General features: G+C 38.6%; 1 protein-coding gene across 1 annotated transcript; it reads right to left on the bottom strand.

Moving 5' to 3' along the window:
• Positions 1–382: 382 nt before the first annotated feature.
• Positions 383–6,405, bottom strand: LOC103455414 (protein transport Sec1a). Its single transcript, XM_008395030.3, has 22 exons — positions 6,217–6,405; positions 5,784–5,839; positions 5,553–5,634; positions 5,091–5,169; positions 4,905–4,955; positions 4,657–4,753; positions 4,523–4,555; positions 4,156–4,281; positions 3,847–4,035; positions 3,670–3,753; positions 3,453–3,551; positions 3,293–3,369; positions 2,817–2,913; positions 2,580–2,705; positions 2,392–2,487; positions 2,165–2,281; positions 1,972–2,049; positions 1,476–1,684; positions 1,209–1,299; positions 1,023–1,112; positions 809–909; positions 383–680 (listed from the first exon to the last, which is right to left on the bottom strand). Exons 1-21 carry the CDS (start codon positions 6,293–6,295, stop codon positions 856–858), a joined length of 2,010 nt encoding a protein of 669 aa, XP_008393252.1. The 5' UTR covers positions 6,296–6,405; the 3' UTR covers positions 383–680; positions 809–855.
• Positions 6,406–19,889: the final 13,484 nt, after the last annotated feature.

Raw genomic sequence — 19,889 nt, forward strand, 5'->3', positions numbered from 1 at the left:
GGGTTTAACGAATTTATTATTTGTAAACAATCGTATTGGTCAAATTAAGAGATTCAGTTTCCTATCTTATTACCGTGATGGGTGGTAATTGATTATAGACTTCAAAAGGAAATGGTTCCTCTCTCTGCTTAATAAAGTGCATATACTCATCTAATTTGTACATCAACAGAAAACACGATTATGGCATTTACGGGCAAACTAAGGCAAAAGAGAGAACACCAATTTCCTCATCGTTTACACAGATAAGGCTTGTGAGGTTTGTGGGTATTGTATTCCTAAGCATTGCATCGCTTTCGAATATTTGGGGGATGTCTAGAGATTGAACAGACTCTTAAACAAAAATTCACCTCTACAAAAACCCAGGACAACCGGGAATGCGATAGGATGGAAAAAGATAGTAATTAATATCAGAATTCTGAAACACACCCATGTTTCGATCAGGTGTAGACACGAACAATATGAAATCCTTCAACATCTTATATATATGTATATATATGACAAACATACTGATTCGTTCTGAATGCAGCATTCTATATAATGCCTCCTTAATATTTGGATACCCCCATGCTTTCTTCCCATATGAACAATGATTACCTGTTGATGGATGTATATAAGCACGAAACTGATCCGTCGATGTAGCAGGCACGCAAACCATCCATCAACAGGTAATGATCATAAGTCTGCAGAAAACAAATTAAAGCAGCATTGTCATTGTTTCCTTCAATCACAATTTTATGTTCAAGAGAGAATATTGCAGTAGCAAGTTATAAAACAAAATAAGCATGCCTAGCTGATCAAAATGGCCAACCTGCTTTCGATCAAAGGTACATTTTAAGTATTCATTGCCATTGTAGTTTAGATTCCAAGGCCGTCCATTGCTAGCTCTTTTTCTGATAGCAGCTTCAGTTTCTGGAACATACACAATAATCATGATCGTAAATTGATACTTGAACAACAGTTTAGATAGGACTTCTTTTCGTACGATTCCACATAACAAATGATGATAGTAAAGGTATACATACCGTAATATACTGTGGGGGTTCAATGAGACCAGTAGTACCCAGGATTACTTCCCTTCTCAGTTTCGTCGTTAGCTTGTGACAAACTCGTAACTGAGGACAGCATCAAGATAAAACCGTGAGAGAATATCTAAAAGCACTACACTGCAGATCTAGAAACTAAGCTGAGAAGTTGCTCGCAAATTCTACCTCAGATCGAGTTGCCCCACCAATCATAAATACAAAGATACGTTGCCCCATCTTCTTGAAATCAGTAGATGAACCTCTCAAAACTGAGTCACTACAAAAGGTAGTGGCAGAGCAATGATTAGTTACTATCCGAGTTGTGCTGTTCTAAGTTGCCATATGAACTAGCATAAAATCGGATGATTAAATTCAACCGCTGCCCTTGCATGGACATTCAATTGGGGAATGAGCAAATTAACTCTGACTAGAGATTGGGCACCATGACGCTACCTTGAATATCCATCATCAGAATGCCGAGCCCGTCCCCAGTTAGCAGTCCGCCTTGATCTCATTGAATGAGGAGCACCGGTAGATTGGCTTGTCTGCGCTGATGAACTGTGGCCTCTCACACTGCCCCCTTGGGGAGCCGGAGTAGGTTCATTCAAGCATGAATACTCGCTCTTTGGTAATTCACCTTTACTAAGATTTTCAATGATCTCCTGAAAAAAAAAAAAAAAAAATCTTAATAAGCTTTCTAAACTAGTTCAGATTCAAATTTTCCCATTCGGATGTAAAAAATTTCCATCTCCTTAAAAGAATTACATCTCTACACTACACACAATCACCAAGAATAATCTCTCCTTTTTTTCTCCTCTGTCAGGAGGAAAGAGAGTGCAGTATGGGGTTGCTAATTCTAATTAAATGACTAAATGATCAAATGAAAAGTGTTAAAATGTTGTGTAACACACGTGGAGAGACCACCTTCATGATGTTCAAGCTTACGTACCTCTATCATGGGATAGAATCGAAATAGTTGCCATGTTTCCACCTCATCAGTACGATCCTTCCTCGCTGCTCCCTTCGTCTGATTGTAAAACATGATCATTTATATACAGGCCTTACTCTTTCAGCTGCTTGTTTTCTGAAACAGGACCCTACACTAATATTCAGGAACCATCTCCACAAGTAGATATGCTTACCTTCGCAGCATTGAACTTCAGTGAGAAGCTACTAGATGTCTTCTTGGACTCTGATGAACCCCCAAGCAACCGCATATTATTCACAACCTTCATGTCCTCCCGTGATAATTTTGCCAACTAAGTTAACAGACAGAAAGAAATTAACGTAACTATTTTGTTTTTTCAGCTATAAATTAACTTAACTAACCATATACACATAATATAGTAGACATAGATGTCATAGCTACCTGCATTAGCTTATTAGCTTTGTCTCCCTCGAACTTCTCAGGATATACAGATGCATAAATCATTAAAAGACGCAACTTATTTTCAGGCGTTGTATCCTGCATAAATTGGATAATCTCCGTTAAAAAATAGTGGGTATCAAATATCAAAAACTACTTAGTGGGAGAACTGCATGTCCCTTGTACATCACCTGATTTGTCCTCAGATAATTGATGACATCCTTGGCTCCTGCATCTCCAAAAACAAGATCCTGCTCCAGTTGCCCGAGGTCTCGAAGTCCTGTTTCCCTGATAATTTTGTTAATTTTCCCTGCAATCTGAGTTGAAACAATGAAGCAAAAGAAATCAGCACGAACGGCTTTGTTACAAGTGAAAGTACATATATTTCATCTAAAGACACACAATGCCTGAAAATGTTCAAAGCTAACCTCAACGTGGAGAGAAATCTTTTCAACTTGTTCAGTGTATTGTGGCAAAGCTTGAACCATCTTCTGCAAGTCCCGCGTAGATAACTCATTGCCCTCTCTGCACAAATTAATCTTCTACATTAGAAGTGTATGACAACGATAGTTCAAGATCCAAAAACACTTATATTCGATATCAATTAAAATCTATTATTGATTCTCCTATACCATAGTACCTACAAGCATACTGCTTTACAAATTCTAGGAATAAGCTTCAGTACCAGGGATGCTGCTAAGCTTGAGATTTTTGTACCACGTATTCATGCAAAAAATGGGACGTTTTTCGAGACTATAATTCAACACTCCTATGGTGGAACTGTCTATAAGTTCATGTAGTTCTAGAAAATCTTTTTAATCTGAAACAGCACCAATAAGATAAAACCTCTCTACATCAAATGGTAAACAATTTCTAAGAGTCCCTATTATATAGTAAGACCAACCTTGCACTCTGTTGGAGCTGTGCAGCTTTATTCTTTGATTGAAAGGTGGTAAACTTGTCGCTCAACCGTTCGCTAGCCTGATATTTCAGTTAATCGATTATAGTATTCACATTTATAATATATTCATGTAAACTAAAATGTCTGAAATCACGAAATATACATCTGCTATGTGTGTATGACGAAGCTCAAGCCAGACTGGATCGTTGTCTTCCAAAAGCACCTCCTTTCTCTCAGGATCGCCACCAGTTTTGCTAGGAACCTAATATACAATATATTTTATCTCTATATCTAGGGGAGAGATTAAAAAACTCCAACTAGAATTAAATACATGAACATAAATAAAATTAAGGGTCATAAAAGGCAACATGAAGGCATACCTCATGCATATATTTGTTCCCGTCCATATCCAATAAATCGTGACACATAGCGTCGTATGTCCATTCATGTATGACCGGAGCAATCTATTTCAAATCCACCACATTCGACAGGTCAAAATATAACAGCATACAGAACGTAGAAGAAAAAACAGACGGCACAGGACAAGGAATAATAACCTGATCAACAGATCTATCCAAGATGAGCAGTTCGCATGTCTCTTTCTGCGGAAAGTTGGGAATAGAAGATTTATAATTTGAAATTATGTCCCAAACAGCAGCAGCAAGCTTTGTAGGAATTAAGTCACGAGGTGATGCTTCTGTTGAGTCATCTGACTGGGCAGCATGATAACGCACATATGGGAGCTCCTGAGGTAGTGCAAACTTGTTTAGACATTTGCACAAGGAAAAAGGCAGAAAAAACCATTTTATTGACAGAAAAAATTACTGTTTCCGAAAAGAAAAAAGGGAACCAAGCAAGTTATAAACCTTCAAAGAAGCAAAAACCGTAGCAATTCGAGTTGCCATTATGTTTATGGAAGCATTGAATTTGGGAGCATTCTCAGTATTACCGAAGAGCTCCTCCAACGCCCTTTGTTGATCAGTGACAAAAGCCTACAATAAAGTGAATCTCAGTGAAAAATCATCCCCATGTTTCTGAAAATAGCTCCAATATCAGTATGTTCAAAGTTTGATCGAAAGCAAAGATAGTCAATTACTCATATTTTTGTGTTAAGTAGCACCTACAGGATGGAAACCGAAACTAAAGAGAATAGTGAGTTACTTTAAAAAAAATGAGATATGATGCCACAAAACAAACGCATATAAAAAACTATACCAAATATTATAACAGTACCTGACTATCTATAGGAAAGTACTCAAAATTCATCTGCATAGTAACAATGAAACATAAGACCAGACGAGAATTTGAATATAAAAAGTAAAAACAACCGTTAGAAATACGGAGCAATCGCATAAGAAAAGACCAACCTCTCTCAGTGCACCTATGCGGGGTAAAACACTTGTATCGCTCTTTATGTGATTTACAAGTTCCTTTGGGATAGGTGAACTGAAAAATACGAATGCTCTACAGCCACGAAATTGAAACAGGCAAGAAAACAAAAGAAAACAATCAGCACATTGCGCTGTTTGAAATCGCAAGCGATAAAAGCTCAAATTTTTGTACCACTGGGTACAAAATATACAAAATCTCAAATTATAAAAAATAGTTATCATACTTCCTGTATAACGGCTCCCTTCCAGACATGTCAGACAGGAACATGACTATACTGCATGCTAGCAAAAGATACGGTTAAAAATAGACCATACAAAAATGAAATCGTAAATTTTCGTTACTTCTGAATAAGCAGTGCTAAACGGACGAAAAAAGGATCAAGGATTGTATGTTCTGAATAAAACTGTACTTCTCTTTTGTTGGCTGGATGAAATAAACAACATCCATGGACGGCAATGGTTCTCTCCTCCGAAAAAGGTCTTCCACCACTGCAATAAATGAGAATCGGTTTCTAGTAAGTCCCAAGGAACAATAAAAAGCATAGGGAAGCACAGCATGAGTGTCTTTGACTAAAGATGTCTTAGCTGATATTGTAACCAATGACATGTACCAAAATACTATTTGCTTCATTGGAATTAACATCAAAATAGAGTGTACATTCTCCACAATTTTCACCCCGTCGAATTCTATCACCTAACTCACTCTGCAGTCCGTACTATTTGATTCCATTTCCTCCCAATCTCGACTCTATTTAATATCGGAAAATTCAGAGTGACTAGGACCAAAAACTTGGAAGAAGTTGGAAAAACAAATGCAACATTCTAAGCATTGCAGTGGTACATATGAACGAAAAATTGATAGTAGTGCTCACGCGAAATTTCTTGGTCTGTGATATCTGCCATTTTACATGAATGGGACATAACTTTCACTGTCACTTTATCCATGATAAGCACCTGGGAAGGAAATTATTTGAACTCAATACGCTGCAAGTAATTCAAGTTTCAAATGACCAAATGAAAAATCGAAATAACAAATGCCTTGAAAGGGTCATAGTTTAGCTTCTTAAGCCGGAAATAAAAATTAAACACAGAATTTAACATACCTTCCAAGACTTAGAATTCTCTGTTCTGGTAGATCCAAGCATTTCGTGCAATAACCCTAAAATCCAAAATCCAAATATAAATATATGTCACTCACATTACGACGATGTGTTGTGTTGTGTTGTCTCGCATCAGAAATTTAGCAAACTTTGCATAGTTTTATTTTGTAAGGAGTTGAGCAACTCAGCGATGGTAGAACCTCAACTTCCTTCAATTTGTCAAAATTATCAAAATTTCAATGATCTCGCACATTTTCTCAGAGAAGAAGTGTATAATAACATGGAGACCATAATTTGGAGCCTTATTAATGCTGACGTTTTTGAGATTCAAAACTTCCAGCTCATGCATTTTCTCGAGAAAAAAACAGAAAATAAGAACAAATAAAATACAAAAAGAATGTGAGAAAGAAAATTGTTGGTTCGAGCGAGAGCTTACGGTCACGGCTGACTTGTCGGAAAATTTTGTACTCCGTAGCTCCGCCATGAGAAGACGAATCAGAATCAGAAAACGACATCGTCGCAGCAGCAGATCAGATTATTGGATTCAAATTCAATAAAAAAATAAATTAGATTAATGAATTAATGATCCAGAGAGATAGAGAGAGGGAGAGAGGTTCAGCTGGAGTTTGGGAGGCGAGAAAGGAGCGGGAAGGAAGAGAAGGTCGTTATACTGGTACTTTGACGTGTCAAACGAAACGTAAACTTCGCTTAAGTTATCACTTTTACGGACGAGCAAACGCTCTCAATGCGGCGTCGTTTTCTTTGTGTTGTTCTTGTCGGGGCGACATGAAGCAGAAGTATTCATGTCTAAAATTAATCTAGTCGTAAAAATTAAGAAGATCAAGAGTTAATATTTAGTTTCGATCATGTCGGGACTCACAATAATTTTTAAATGACGTGATTCTTCCTCCATTCCTAAGAAAAAAGCATGTCATAAATATTCTCAAGTTTTCAATTCTTCCTCCATTCTTTTCATCCCTCTTTTTTTACTCAATTGATTAAAACCTTATTCATTTTCAATTTTTAATCAAGGTCCTTAGGTTTTAATAAACATCATTAATTAGTTCAATAATAAAATATTTACATATCAAGATAATTTAATTTAATTTCTTTTCATTTCAATTTAGAATTCATTTAGTGTTAGAAATGTTACATTTGGTATATTTATATTCATGACTAAACTTTATACCATATATTTCTATTTTTAGTTTGTACCCATTTTCAATTTGCAACTCTCTTTTTTTTTTTTTTTAAATTGTGCCAATTTTCTTTTTAGTTTTAATTTGTACCCATATATTAATTTCTTTTTTATTTTTTAAACTTTTATTTATACTCACAAGTTTTTTAACCTTTATAATGAACCCATTTTTCTTTAAAAATCTACCAGTTTGTTATATGCAAAATGTACCAATATTTTTGTTTTGTAAGTACCATTCTTTTTTATATAAAATGTACCCATTTTTAATGTAATATATATATATATTAGTCTAAAATGTGCCTATTTTTTATAAAAAAATGTACCCAATTTATATAAAACGTGCCCCCTTTTTTTGTATAAAATGTACCAACTTTTTGTATGTGAAATATAACCACATTTTTATATAAATGTACCAATATTTTATATGTAAAATGTACCCAATTTTAGAGTAAATTGTAGCAATGGTCTCTCAACTTTAATCAAATTGGAGCAATGGTCCCTCAACTAAAAATCCATTACCATTAGTCCATCAACCCATCAAAATGTGTAGCTATGGTCATTTTCGTCAACTTCGTTAGAATTTTGTCAAAATAAGTTATGTTGAAATGACTATTACTACAATTGGGATCCCTCAACTCATCAAGTGTGTAGCTATGGCCTTTTTCGCCACCTTTGTCAGAATTTTGTCAAAATGAGTTACGTAGGAAAGACCATTACTCCAATTGGGTTAAAGTTGAGGGACCATTGCTCCAATTGGGTTAAAGTTGAGAGACCATTTCTCCAATTTGATTAAAGTTGAGGGACCATTGCTCCAATTGGGTTAAAGTGGAGAGACCATTTCTCCAGTTTGATTAAATTTGAGAGACCAATGATAATGGATTTTAATTGAAGGACCATAGCTACACGGTTTGATGAGTTGAGGGACCATTGCTCCAATTGAGTTAAAATTAAGGGACCATTTGCTACAATTTACTCCAATTTTTATTACATAAATGTATTCAAATGTACCCATATTTTATTATATAAATCTACTCATATTTTATAAAATAAAATAAAATTGGATTTTTTTTTATAATCTAGAATGCACCCATAAGCATTTTTTTGGTTGAAACCCATAAGAAAATTTTCAATAATTAAATTGGTAGTGTAAATGAAAGCAAAATATATAACAGTTTGAGTCTTTATTGGTATTATTGAATTTATTTTACTATTATGTCATTTATGTGGCATGAGAGGGACTTCAATCTAAAATATAAAATGCATAAGGTTTTAGTCTATAATAGTTAGAGGACAGGGATAGCATGTCACAGCTCGTCCCGAATTATTATTATCGACGATGTAAAATGACGGTTTTATCCTTGGACGTTAAAATTGTAGCGTGTGTGTGTTATGCTTTGGGACTTAGATGTTATTTTCTTTGGTTGGTTGGTGACCCACGTGGATCACACACACACACAAACTCTCTCTCTCTCCCCCCGTGCCTTCTCTCTCTCTTCTTCCTCACGGATTTTTCAGAAAGTCCGTACAAACGTACGGAAGAACGCCAAACTCACATTTCAAGCACGGATCGACGTCAAGAAGGTAAGATTCGAACTCCTTGCAAGTCACTGAGTTCATATATGCCATTTTTAGGACCTGAAAACCTCAAAAACCCCGAGAACTCTAACCTCCGATTTGGTGCACTATTCATGCACACGTAAATGTGAAGGTTTCAGTAGATTTTAAGCTCACATGAAGCTTTAGAAGGCCCTCACGAAGCTCGGAGAAGAAAAACCAAGCATTTTGGACGTCGGGATCGTCAATTTTAAGTTTGGCCAGTTTTCTCGAATTTTTCCGGTGAGATCCCGTGATCTTTGAGGCTTTAAACAGGTAAGGAAATGTTCTACAAGTCGAGAGCTTCAATTTGGTACTGGTTTCATGAAATTTGGATGAGAAATGAGTGAGATATGAAAGTTTTCGTATTTTTCCAGTTTCCGGCGAACGGCGATGGCGAGGCTAGCCGAAGAAGAAGATAGAATATTCCAAAAAAGTTGAAGGAATATTCTGACGCTGTCAGGTAAAACTAACGGATTACATTACTATTTAACAGAATATTCCTAACGGCAGTTAGGGTTTCTGTTAGGGTTCTCTGCGCGTGGCCGCGCGTGTTGCCGTGCCTTGGCCGACGCGTGACGGCACGTCAGTGGTCGGAAAACTTTTCTAAAAATATGGGGATGTTCGTGAGGTTGTGTAGATCACGTTGGTATATTCAAACAACCCATTTGAGCATTGTATGAGAAGTTATTAGCTAGTTTTGTCTATGTGCTTTAAATAACGTTTTTATAGTTATTTCGCATATAGGTGAGACTTATCCCAAGGACGAGCGCAGTCAAGGGCGACTCGGGGGTTACAACTCTTCGACATACTAGTGAGTGGGCTTTTGGTTTTCAGTATATATTTATATACTTGATATTTTCCCAGAATGCCATGCGTATAAATTTTTATTTCCTATGTGAATTAGTATATGATGCATAATATATATATAATTGTGGTGCTGTGGACGCTCAGGTAAGCCCAGGTGAGTTATAATTCGTGAATGTGATTAAAGTTGTGATTGAGAAAAGTTAAGCTCATAAACCTGCACCTAGGGTGATTGTAATTTAGCCAGAGATATGGCACAGTCCTGCTTATAATGTCACCTCCCGCACCATATGCTTACATTGGATCCAATTTAAGTGCACAGTCTTGTCGTACAGACCATCATAGATGGTTCCGACTTGTAGGTGATTAGCGATTTATCGCCCAATTATTATGAGAGCGTAATATTGAGCATAATTATATTACACCCAATCTTGTCGTACAGACCCATTTTTAGTGGTTCCGACTTATGTGCAATGTAATGCCGTATAGGTCATTGTAGTGACTCCGGCTAGATTGACTAATGAGCTATGAATTCAATCGTACAGACTTATGCAGAGGTTTCGGCTAATACGTTATCTTCCATGAATTTATTCTCACCTGAATTACTTATTCTGTTTATATCTTGGCATGGCATACTTATGAATATGATTATGAAAAGCATGATTCGAGTTAAGATAATTATATATATATACATTTATGCATATGTTTATATTCTATTTTTGGGAAAAATTATACATGTTTTACGGCGAGGGGTTAGAACTATTGAGAAATGAAATGGTTTTTTCAAACATTTGTTTTTGCCCACTCACATTTTCTGTTTTGCGCCCCTCCAGGTTTTAGGTAGACTGTTGTTGGTGGCGTACGAGGATTCCGGCGGTTCTGACATATATATAATAAGTGTAGGACATCTTATGGTACTGTATAATTAGTACTTGTCCTACTGGACTGCACCTAGACTTTCTACGCTCTGATTAGGTGTATTTACACTTGTATTTCACTTTTAGCACTTCTGGTTTATTAGTGCACTTTAATTAGCTTTCGGTTTTTATTTATTCGTATAACTCTTATCTTTATCGCTTCCGCACTGTGCACATGGCTACGTTACCCTCACGTGACGGCCAGCATGCCTCGATCCCGGTCGGAGTGTGTCACTGCAACTAAACTATCCCATTTATTATATACAGTACAAATAAGTGTCTATTTATACTTACAAAAATTCATAATTGTATTGGGAACATAAAATGCAAAATTAAAGGACATAGATTAAGGTAACCGATTTATTGAACAAGTCTCTCACAATTTATTGAACAAAAAGAAAATCCAAAATGAAAGTTATCGATTTTTGTCCAAGTGAAAGTCATGACATAGGCGAGTGCCTAGACAGGACTAGGCAGGCTAAGCAGACGCCTAGGTGGGCTAAGCAAACACCTAAGGAGGTCTAGACACCCTTTTTTAATTTTCAAACGGCCACAAATCAATTGTGGTAGTGACCAGCCGCCTAGTGCCTAGACTGTGCTAGGCACGGAGTTTTAGAACAGTGTTCCTAACAAATATGCATGTCATACTTCTATAACATATACTCCTAATTTGAAGACAGAGACGATTGGAAGAATATTTTGATAGTTCTTGGCATCTTTGGCATTTGTATTCTATGGTGTGCATACGTACGCACACCTAATGTTCGATGCTGATCACTTGAAACCTTTCGATTCTAAGCATTGCTGTTAAATTTAAAGGCATTCATGTTCTCTGGCCCTAAAGAAAGGGCAAACTTTTTTATTTACTAAGGAGAAATTCTCGAGTTTGGGCCTTAAACCACATCAACCATGCATTACCTCTCACAAAAGAGTGAGGCTCCTTGTATTGATTCCACTTACGCCCATGTTAAATACAACTGTTTGAGTGTGAAACCTATACGGGCGTCCGCACACAAGAACTTCTCCTTTATAAGATGTGGTTAGTATCTATGGATTATGATAGTTGCATTCTAGTTTGTTGGTAACCAACACCTAATAACCATTCAAAAGTCAACTGTTTTATTTAAATGAGAAATCAGGGGAAAAAAATCAACAAGCAATCCATGAGTTTCTGAAAATGGTACGAGAACTTGCATAGAATCATATATGTTGATGCACAAAATCAGCGAGGACTTTGGTACAACAGAAAGTGTTAAGTTTGTGACCTTCGCTAGATTGCTCCGGTCATTAGTGTGGATAAATATGTAAATGGATAGAGACAGGGAAGCAAACACAAGATGTACGTGGTTCACCCAGATTGGCTACGTCCACGGAGTAGAGGAGTTCTCATTAATTGTGAAGGGTTTACACAAGTACATAGGTTCAAGCTCTCCTTTAGTGAGTACTAGTGAATGATTTAGTACAAATGACATTAGGAAATATTGTGGGAGAATGATCTCCTTTTATAGAAAAGAGTTTCTAGCGTTGTTTTGACATTGACACATGTCGTGTTATGATTGGCTTCCGATGTTAACACGTGTCGCGCTATGATTGGCTTTTGATGTCGACACATGTCGCTCTATGATTGGCTTCCTGGTTGAAGGGAAACTTTTATGGGTCCTTGACGGTATAACGTTGACCGGTGCTCGGTAGTTTCGAGGATTGGTCAAGTATGGTACAAACAATGCTCCCCTAAGTTCTCGAGTGAAGGAAGCTCCTCGGTTAGGGACTTGCAAGATCCAAGCCGCTGAGTAATCACGAAACTTCTAAGTACCGAAGTGTGGTATCGTCTTCACTTGCCTTATCCGTCTCATAGGTAGATGCGGCATCTTCTCTGGAAGTACTTTTCCTCCATCCAGGGGTGGTATCTTTAACCGGTCTCGCACAAGGTAATGTATCAATTTCACTTGAAGCTTACTTGTAGTTTCAAGCTTGGTCAAGCGTGATACAAACCATGTAGTAGGAGTCCCTCAAGTCGCTGACCTAGGAGATTTGCCGAATGAGGTAACAAACAAGGTAAGCAATCAGACTTCCAAGCAAGCAACCTGGATCGAAGGTTCGACTTCGGCTTCCGGTTGATTGTTCTCCTTCTCCTTGTGTCGTAAACAGCAACAAGAATAAGGAGAAGCAAATCGAGAATAGATGATATGAAATACTTTTACTTTTGAAGAAGTAACTTTCCACAGGCTTATTCTTGAACTGGGCTAAAGGGTTTTCTGGTTTCCTCCAGAGTATAAGGCCGACTCAAGAATTTGAGGGTCAAAACAAGTCCATCAAATCTAGAGTACGTTCGACCCTGATGATATGGGATACTTTTGATGTTGACAAAGTAGTGGATGTATCGGCACATGTTCTCTTACGCTTGTCTCCATATGCTTCCTTGTATCCTTCTCACTTGCCCTATCTGTTCCTCAGGTAGATGTGGTATCTTCTCTAGAAGCATAAGATGTTGAAGATGAGTACTCAAGAGCAATGCCAGGTAAGTAATCAAGCAAGGGGTTCCAGGCAGTCAATTCCTGACTGGAAACTTGATTCCAAGTGCTAACTGATTGCTCTCTTTCTCCTTGTCTTGCAGGTAAGAACAAGGCCAAAGGAAAAGACAGGGAAAAAGCATGATATGGGATACTCTTGCTTTTAACCCTAATGATATGAGATACTCTTGCTCTGGTGTGGCTTGTTTGCAGAGGTATTATCAGGGGGAAAAGAAGCTGAGTATTTTGAGAGACTTTGCTGAGAGTGTCCTCTCGGATGTGAAGAAAAATTAAGCATTTTTTTATTTTCAGGTCTACCTGGTTGTGGAGGATGAAGGTCGACATATATAGGAATTGTCCTAACAGCGAGTGGTAACGTTGTTCCTTTACCCTTCTCGGTCATAGCAATGTAGTGGGAGCTGCAAGATTCACGTGTTTTAACTTTGTTAGAGCACTTTGAAAAAGTGGTATGTGGTATCTGGAAAGCTGATGTTGCGTGTGAAGATTGCAAACAAGCTTTATCCAAGAAAATCTAGCTCTCGAAGTTCGGAGAGCGGTGCCTCTTCAATTTTCAAACAAGCAATCCTGTCGGGGATCTAGCTCTCGAGATTCGGAGAACGGTGCCTCTTCGATTTTTGAGAAAGCAATCTTGTTGGGAGTCTACCTCTTGAGATTCAGATAGCGGTGCCTCTTCGATTTTTTGAGCAAGTAATCCTGTTGGGAGTCTGGCTCTTAAGATTCGGAGAGCGGTGCCTCTTCGATTTTTAAGCAAGTAATCCTGTTGGGAGTCTGGCTCTTGAGATTCGGAGCGATGTGCCTCTTCAATTTTTAATGAAGTAATCCTGTTGGGAGTCTGGCTCTCGAGATTCGAAGAGCGATGCCTCTTCGATTTTTGAGAAAGCAATCATGTTGGGAGTCTGGCTCTTGAGATTCGGATAGCAGTGTCTCTTCGATTTTTGAGAAAGCAATCATGTTGGGAATCTGGCTCTCGAGATTCGGAAGGCGGCGCCTCTTCGATTTTTGAGCACGTAATCCTGATGGGAGTCTGGCTCTCAAGATTTGGAAAGCGGTGCCTCTTCGATTTTTGAGCAAGCAATCTTGTTGGGAGTGTTTTATCGAATGTGAGTAAAGGTTGGGCATTTTTGCCAGTCTGCCTTGCCACGGAGCACGGAGGTTGACACACATTGGGACTTTCTAGTTATCAAGCAGTGGTGCTGTTCCTTTACCCTTGTGGGTAATAGTAAGGTAGCTGGACCTTCAAAATTTATGTGTCTAACCTTTGTCAGAGATCTTTGGCAAAGTTATTTGTGGTACCCGAGGAGTTGATGTTGCGTGTGGAAAGTGGTGCCTCTTCGGAATCCGGAGAGTGGTGCCTCTTCGATTTTTGAACCAACAACCCTGTTGCCCTTTCTTTTATAAGGGCACCAATTGTGTGCAAGAAGTACATTCGGAGAGTTATTGCTTGTAGGAATTTTCCCCTTATTTCAAAGATTTATTGCACCTTATTTCTCCTTCATCATTTCTGAGAATGTCTGGCCCATCCGACCGTCGTTTTGACTTGAACTTTGGGTTCCTCAAATGAGCTACTGTCTCAAGTGAAAGATGGCAATACCAGTTTAGAGCTCCGTCAGAGAGGGTGGAGGGGAAGAGAAGACATCGCTCTTCGTCGGTGTGCATCCGATATGCCATGGAGGACTCAAAGAGGTTAAGATGTTCAATTGGGTCATCCCTTCCAATATATAGTTGTAAACCAAGCTTTTGTTTTATCTTCGCTTGAAGGGGGTGTCGACGATCCTCCTTATGAGAGGGCCAGGCCTGGGTTGGTTCCAGTCAGGTATCTCGGCCTGACGTTCAGCCTTCAACTTGATTACTTCTTTAAAAAGTTGTAGGACAAGGGGATCCTGAGTGGAGCCATGTACCACTGAAATTTTCTTTCGTAAGTCTCCATAGTCTCTTGGAAGTAGGAAAGTTTGAGCAAGGGCGTGTGGTTTTTTCTTGGACTCGCCGTACTGACTTCTAGGGTGAGTCTGTCGGAATGCCTCAGAGTCCCCTGTACCTTGATGTTCTTCTGGGACTTGTTGTTCCTTCCCTAGATTGGCAGCGGGCCTAGGTCGTGGGAGGGGACCGAGTCTTTTAGAAACCCTTAAGTCATTGATCTTCGAGCATATGTGGAAGGGATTCTCTCGACGTTGCTTTAGGAAGTCTCGGCAGTCACAATAAACAGTTTTCGATCCTTCCATCCCTTCTGTAAGGAGGTATCTTCCTCCACTTTTCCTGTTTTGGGTCGAAACATCTGGGTTGAAAGAAGTCTCATGTTGATCAATGTTTTGATGATTAGCTCGCTCCTCATCAGGGATACCCATGTCAAAGGGAGGTGACCCTCCGTGTTGAGGGGTACCCAGATGACGGTTGATGTCCACAGAGGCAACGAGCTCACGTGTTTGAGTACGCCTAGTTTCGTGGAGCGTCTCAAAGAGCTTCTCATACTGCTTCTGGATGACCTCATTCTTCATTGTTATCTTGTTGTTCTGAGCTTCTAGCTCATCGACTTTAGCTTGAAGAGCAACCCTTTTTCCTTCCTTCTTTCGTTGCCTCGCACTAGGTGCAAAAGGGAAGTCATTCTATGTGTTGTGGCTTCCTTCGCTCCCCATGTTGGAAAGGGATGCCTGGTCAAAAGAGAGTGTACGAATGGTGGAAACCAGCTTAACAAAGCTAAAGAGAGTGGGAATAAGTGTCGTTCCCACAGACGGCGCCAAATGTTGATGCACAAAATCAGCGAGGACTTTGGTACAATAGAAAGTGTTAAGTTTGTGACCTTCGCTAGATTGCTCCGGTCATTAGTGTGGATAAATATGTAAATGGATAGAGACAGGGAAGCAAACACAAGATGTACGTGGTTCACCCAGATTGGCTACGTCTACGGAGTAGAGGAGATCTCATTAATTGTGAAAGGTTTACACAAGTACATAGGTTCAAGCTCTCCTTTAGTGAGTACTAGTGAATGATTTAGTACAAATGACATTAGGAAATATTGTGGGAGAATGATCTCCTTTTATAGAAGAGAGTTTCTAGCCTTGTTCTGACATTTACATGTGTCGTGTTATGATTGGCTTCCGATGTTGACACATGTCGCGCTATGATTGGCTTCTGATGTCGACACGTGTCACTCTGTGATTGGCCTTCTGGTCGAAGGGAAACTTTTCTGGGTCCTTGACGGTATAATGTTGACCGGTGCTCGATAGTTTCGGGATTGGTCAAGTACGGTACAAACAATAAATATACAAGCCTTAGTAAGAAAAAGAAACTACGTAGAAGACGCTGTTTTTTCCTGCATTCGATTGTGATAGATATTATATGTGTGAGGTGGTTAAGTTTGTTTAGATTCTGTGAGTAGAGATTATGACAAGTGTCAAGATCTTATGAGTCTTATAATAGCTTAGTAGCTAAGCAATGTAATCAGATATATACAACATATAATTGTAAAGGAATGAGATCTCTCTTAATGCATTCAATACAAAAGAAATACTTTTTCTCTCTAAAACTATTCTTTCTTTCTATGCAAGAATAATGTGCTTCTTTTTGTTTACATGGTATCTTTCGCCTAAAAAGCTTCGTGCTTGACGGTTTCTGATCTTGGTTCTTCTGCTTCCGCTTAACTACTTCAATTGACGGTCGTTCCTCTTCTTCTTGGGATCTTGATCGTTCTCTGCTTCCTCGACTAGGTACCTTCTCTTCTTTGCACACCAAGTGCTTGTTCTAAGTTCTCAGAGAAATTTTCATCTGGGTTTTTCTCCTGATTTGCTACAATGGTGACTTCTGCTCAGTTTTAGATTCTTCAATCTCCCATAACATCTCTTATATCAACAGTTTCATTTTCTGTGACTATTAAGCTTGAAGATTCCAATTATCTCACTTGGAATTTTCAGATCGAGTTGCTTCTTGAAGGCTATGGTCTCATGGATGGGTCGCATTTGTGTCTGACTCGCTTTGTCGTATCCAATTCTGCGAATTCCTCTATTTCTTCAAGCGATATGTCTCCGACAATTGAAAGTGATGAATTCAAGGTTTGGAAAATGCATGATCGGGCATTGATGCAACTGATTACCGCTACTCTCTCTCCTTCTGCTGTTTCCTGTGTAATTGGTAGTACTAGTGCTAAACATCAAGGAACATTTTTCGATTGTTACTCGGGCCACGATTTTTCAGATAAAGTCGGAATTGCAAAACATCAAGAAAGGTATCAATTCGGTCTTTATGTATTTACAAATGATTAAAAAAGCACGTGGCAGCACCCTAACAAACCTCACATTTTTTTATCTCTCTTCCCTACCTCATGACCCATTTCCTTTCTCTCTCTTTCTCTCTGCACTCACTCCCATCTCTCTCTCTCCCTCACTCCCCGATCTCTCACCCCTCGACCCACACCCGAGAGCTCCACACCACCCTTCCCGACATCAACGGGATCATCATCGTCATCATCAACTTCGCTCTTCTTTCTCTCTCCAGTCGTTGTGAGGAACGACAAAACCTAGAAAACTCCGGCGGGGTTTTATTAATTTTTCCGAGTGGGTAAGCCTCGAATTTCCCTCTATTCGTTCTAGATTCTAGCATGAATGTGTTTTAATGAGTTTTATATCGTTTTTATCAAGGTTTTAAAAAGAAATCGGTTTGGGGGAAAGCTCACCCAGCTCCGGCGAGCCGTGACTTTCGTGGGATTTTTCCGAGCACTCACGGTCGTTTCACGACGAAGAAAGGGTATAGAAATACTCTATTATCTCCCCTCTTCATTTTGGTGTATGGTTTGGACCTTAGTTTGCTAGAAAGTCGCCGGCCAGAGCTGTAGCAGCTCCGGCTTTCTTCTCCAAACAACACGCAGGCCATTCAGGCCACCCAAACCCCCACGGGCCTTAGCCTGCACTTAGACCAGCCCAGTTCTCCTTTTTGGTTATTTGGTCTACGGGCCGTGCCTTGCATGGACTCAGTGAATGTGTGTGTGTGTGTTGGGCCGTGTGTGTGTGTGTTGTGTGTGTGTACGTGCGTGTGTGTGTGGTGTGTGTGTGTGTGTGTCCATGCACGTGTGTGTGGTGCACGTGTGTGTGTGCGTGTATGTGTGTGTTGCGGTGCATGTGTGCATGTATGTGTGTGCACAAGAGTGTGTTGTGTGTGTTGTGTAGGTTTAAGCTCAAGCCCAAACCACCTTTTTCTCTCTTTATAGTATGAACGATGGATGACTTTATACTATGAAGTGGTTATTTTTTTTAGGCGTAACTATTTGTGCGTACCTAGTGGACACTATACCGTCTGGGATGAGGATCTAGTGTTGGCAGTTAGGCCATGAGAAATAATCCCTAGCGAAAGTTGAGGGACACGGAGACAAGCATTGGGCCGGGAGGGAGTTATCTCTAGCTACGGGCACAGAGACTTAGGTACAGGCATTAGGCCGGGAGTATTATTATTCAATGATCTTATTGGCAGCACACCGCACTTACGAGACGATCTACGAGACGTTACACGCGATGATTTATATGATGTTTTTCCACGTTATACCTGTTGAGATGCTTTATGGCATGCTAGAGATTCAGAAAACCTATCACTTATTACACTAGTAGTTTTCATTATATATAAACCTGAAGGTTAGTATGTTCATAACTGTTTTCGTATTATATATATATATATATATATATATGAACTTGGTCCACTCACCCTTGTTTTGCGCCCCCTTTCAAGATTTAGAATCGAGGCATACGATCCCGACGTCAACGTTTTCCCAATGGCATATTCGAGTCCTCTCGGTGTATGACCCACATCCTTTTATTTATTAAATTTTACATTAATTCTTTTAGTACTCTAGTTAGTTGTATGTTCTGAACACGTTCCTAAATTGTTAATTCATTGTATTTTAAATTCATAGCCCTTATTTATTTCTTATTCTTAGCTTTCGTATCAATTAATGGTCTTCATCACCCTCAGGTGTCGGCCAGCACGTGTCTATCCTGGTATTCGGGGAATATCAGGGTCAAGGCGTGTCAAGGCTGGCATTGTTCATTAAAATATTAATTTTTTTGAGGGCTATAGGGCTAAAATGAGTAATATGGTTGTTAGAAGAAGGAATAAAAAGTGTAATGATTTTCATTTTATGCACACACACAAATTAAGTGGTTTTGGGTAAGAAGACAAAAGAAAAGGGTAAATACTTCATTAGAATTGATCCAAAATTGAGTGTGTTATATGTGAAGCAAAACAACAGAAAATATGTGAACATTGGCCTTTTCCTTTAGCGGCATATACCAAGAATTGTTTCATCAATTCATAGATTATGTGTGGATAGCACCATCCAATATCAGTGTTTAAAATTTCTTCAATAGCACCACCCAATATCAATGTTTAAAATTTCTTCAAAACGGTCAATATTTCCATAGAAATATCCAAAACATCAGAGAAAGATATGGAGATGGGGGGTGAAGTCTAAACTTCACCTTATATCGGATAAACTCTTAAGTTTAGGCTAAAATGAACATATACGGTCGATATTTTTGAAACATCTGTTAAATATTGAAGAAACTCTTATATTTCGTCCAAACCAATGTTTGACAACTTTTAAAGTTTCATTTTAAATTTCCATAATTTCCATCGAAAGCAACCGATAACGATATCGATATTCGATATGTTCGTCGATATTTTCACAAATTTGCATATGGATATTTTCGATATTTTAAGCATTGCCCAATATATATAGAAAAATAAACTCACACACCCATTTTATCCTCTTCCACTTCTTTGTTTCTGTCTTATCCCATTTTTAGCCTCTACACATCTTGGTTTTTATTTGATTTATTCAATCTAATAGACAAAAATAAAAATGATGCGTGAGAAGCTTAAAAAATTTATGAAAATCATCTCCATATATATATATATTAGGGCTGGTATTTTTTTTAACCGAATACCAAAATGAACCAAAATTTAAAAAAAAAGACTAGTATTTTAGGAAAACTAATGAAAAATGCTTGAAAACTTTGAGTTTTAACGATAAGGACAAAATAAAGACTAAAGTGAATAGTACCACAATTGACTTTTTAGAGTAAAA

The sequence above is a fragment of the Malus domestica genome, chromosome 07 (genome assembly GCF_042453785.1).
Source record: "Malus domestica chromosome 07, GDT2T_hap1".
NCBI classification, from domain to species: Eukaryota; Viridiplantae; Streptophyta; class Magnoliopsida; order Rosales; family Rosaceae; genus Malus; species Malus domestica.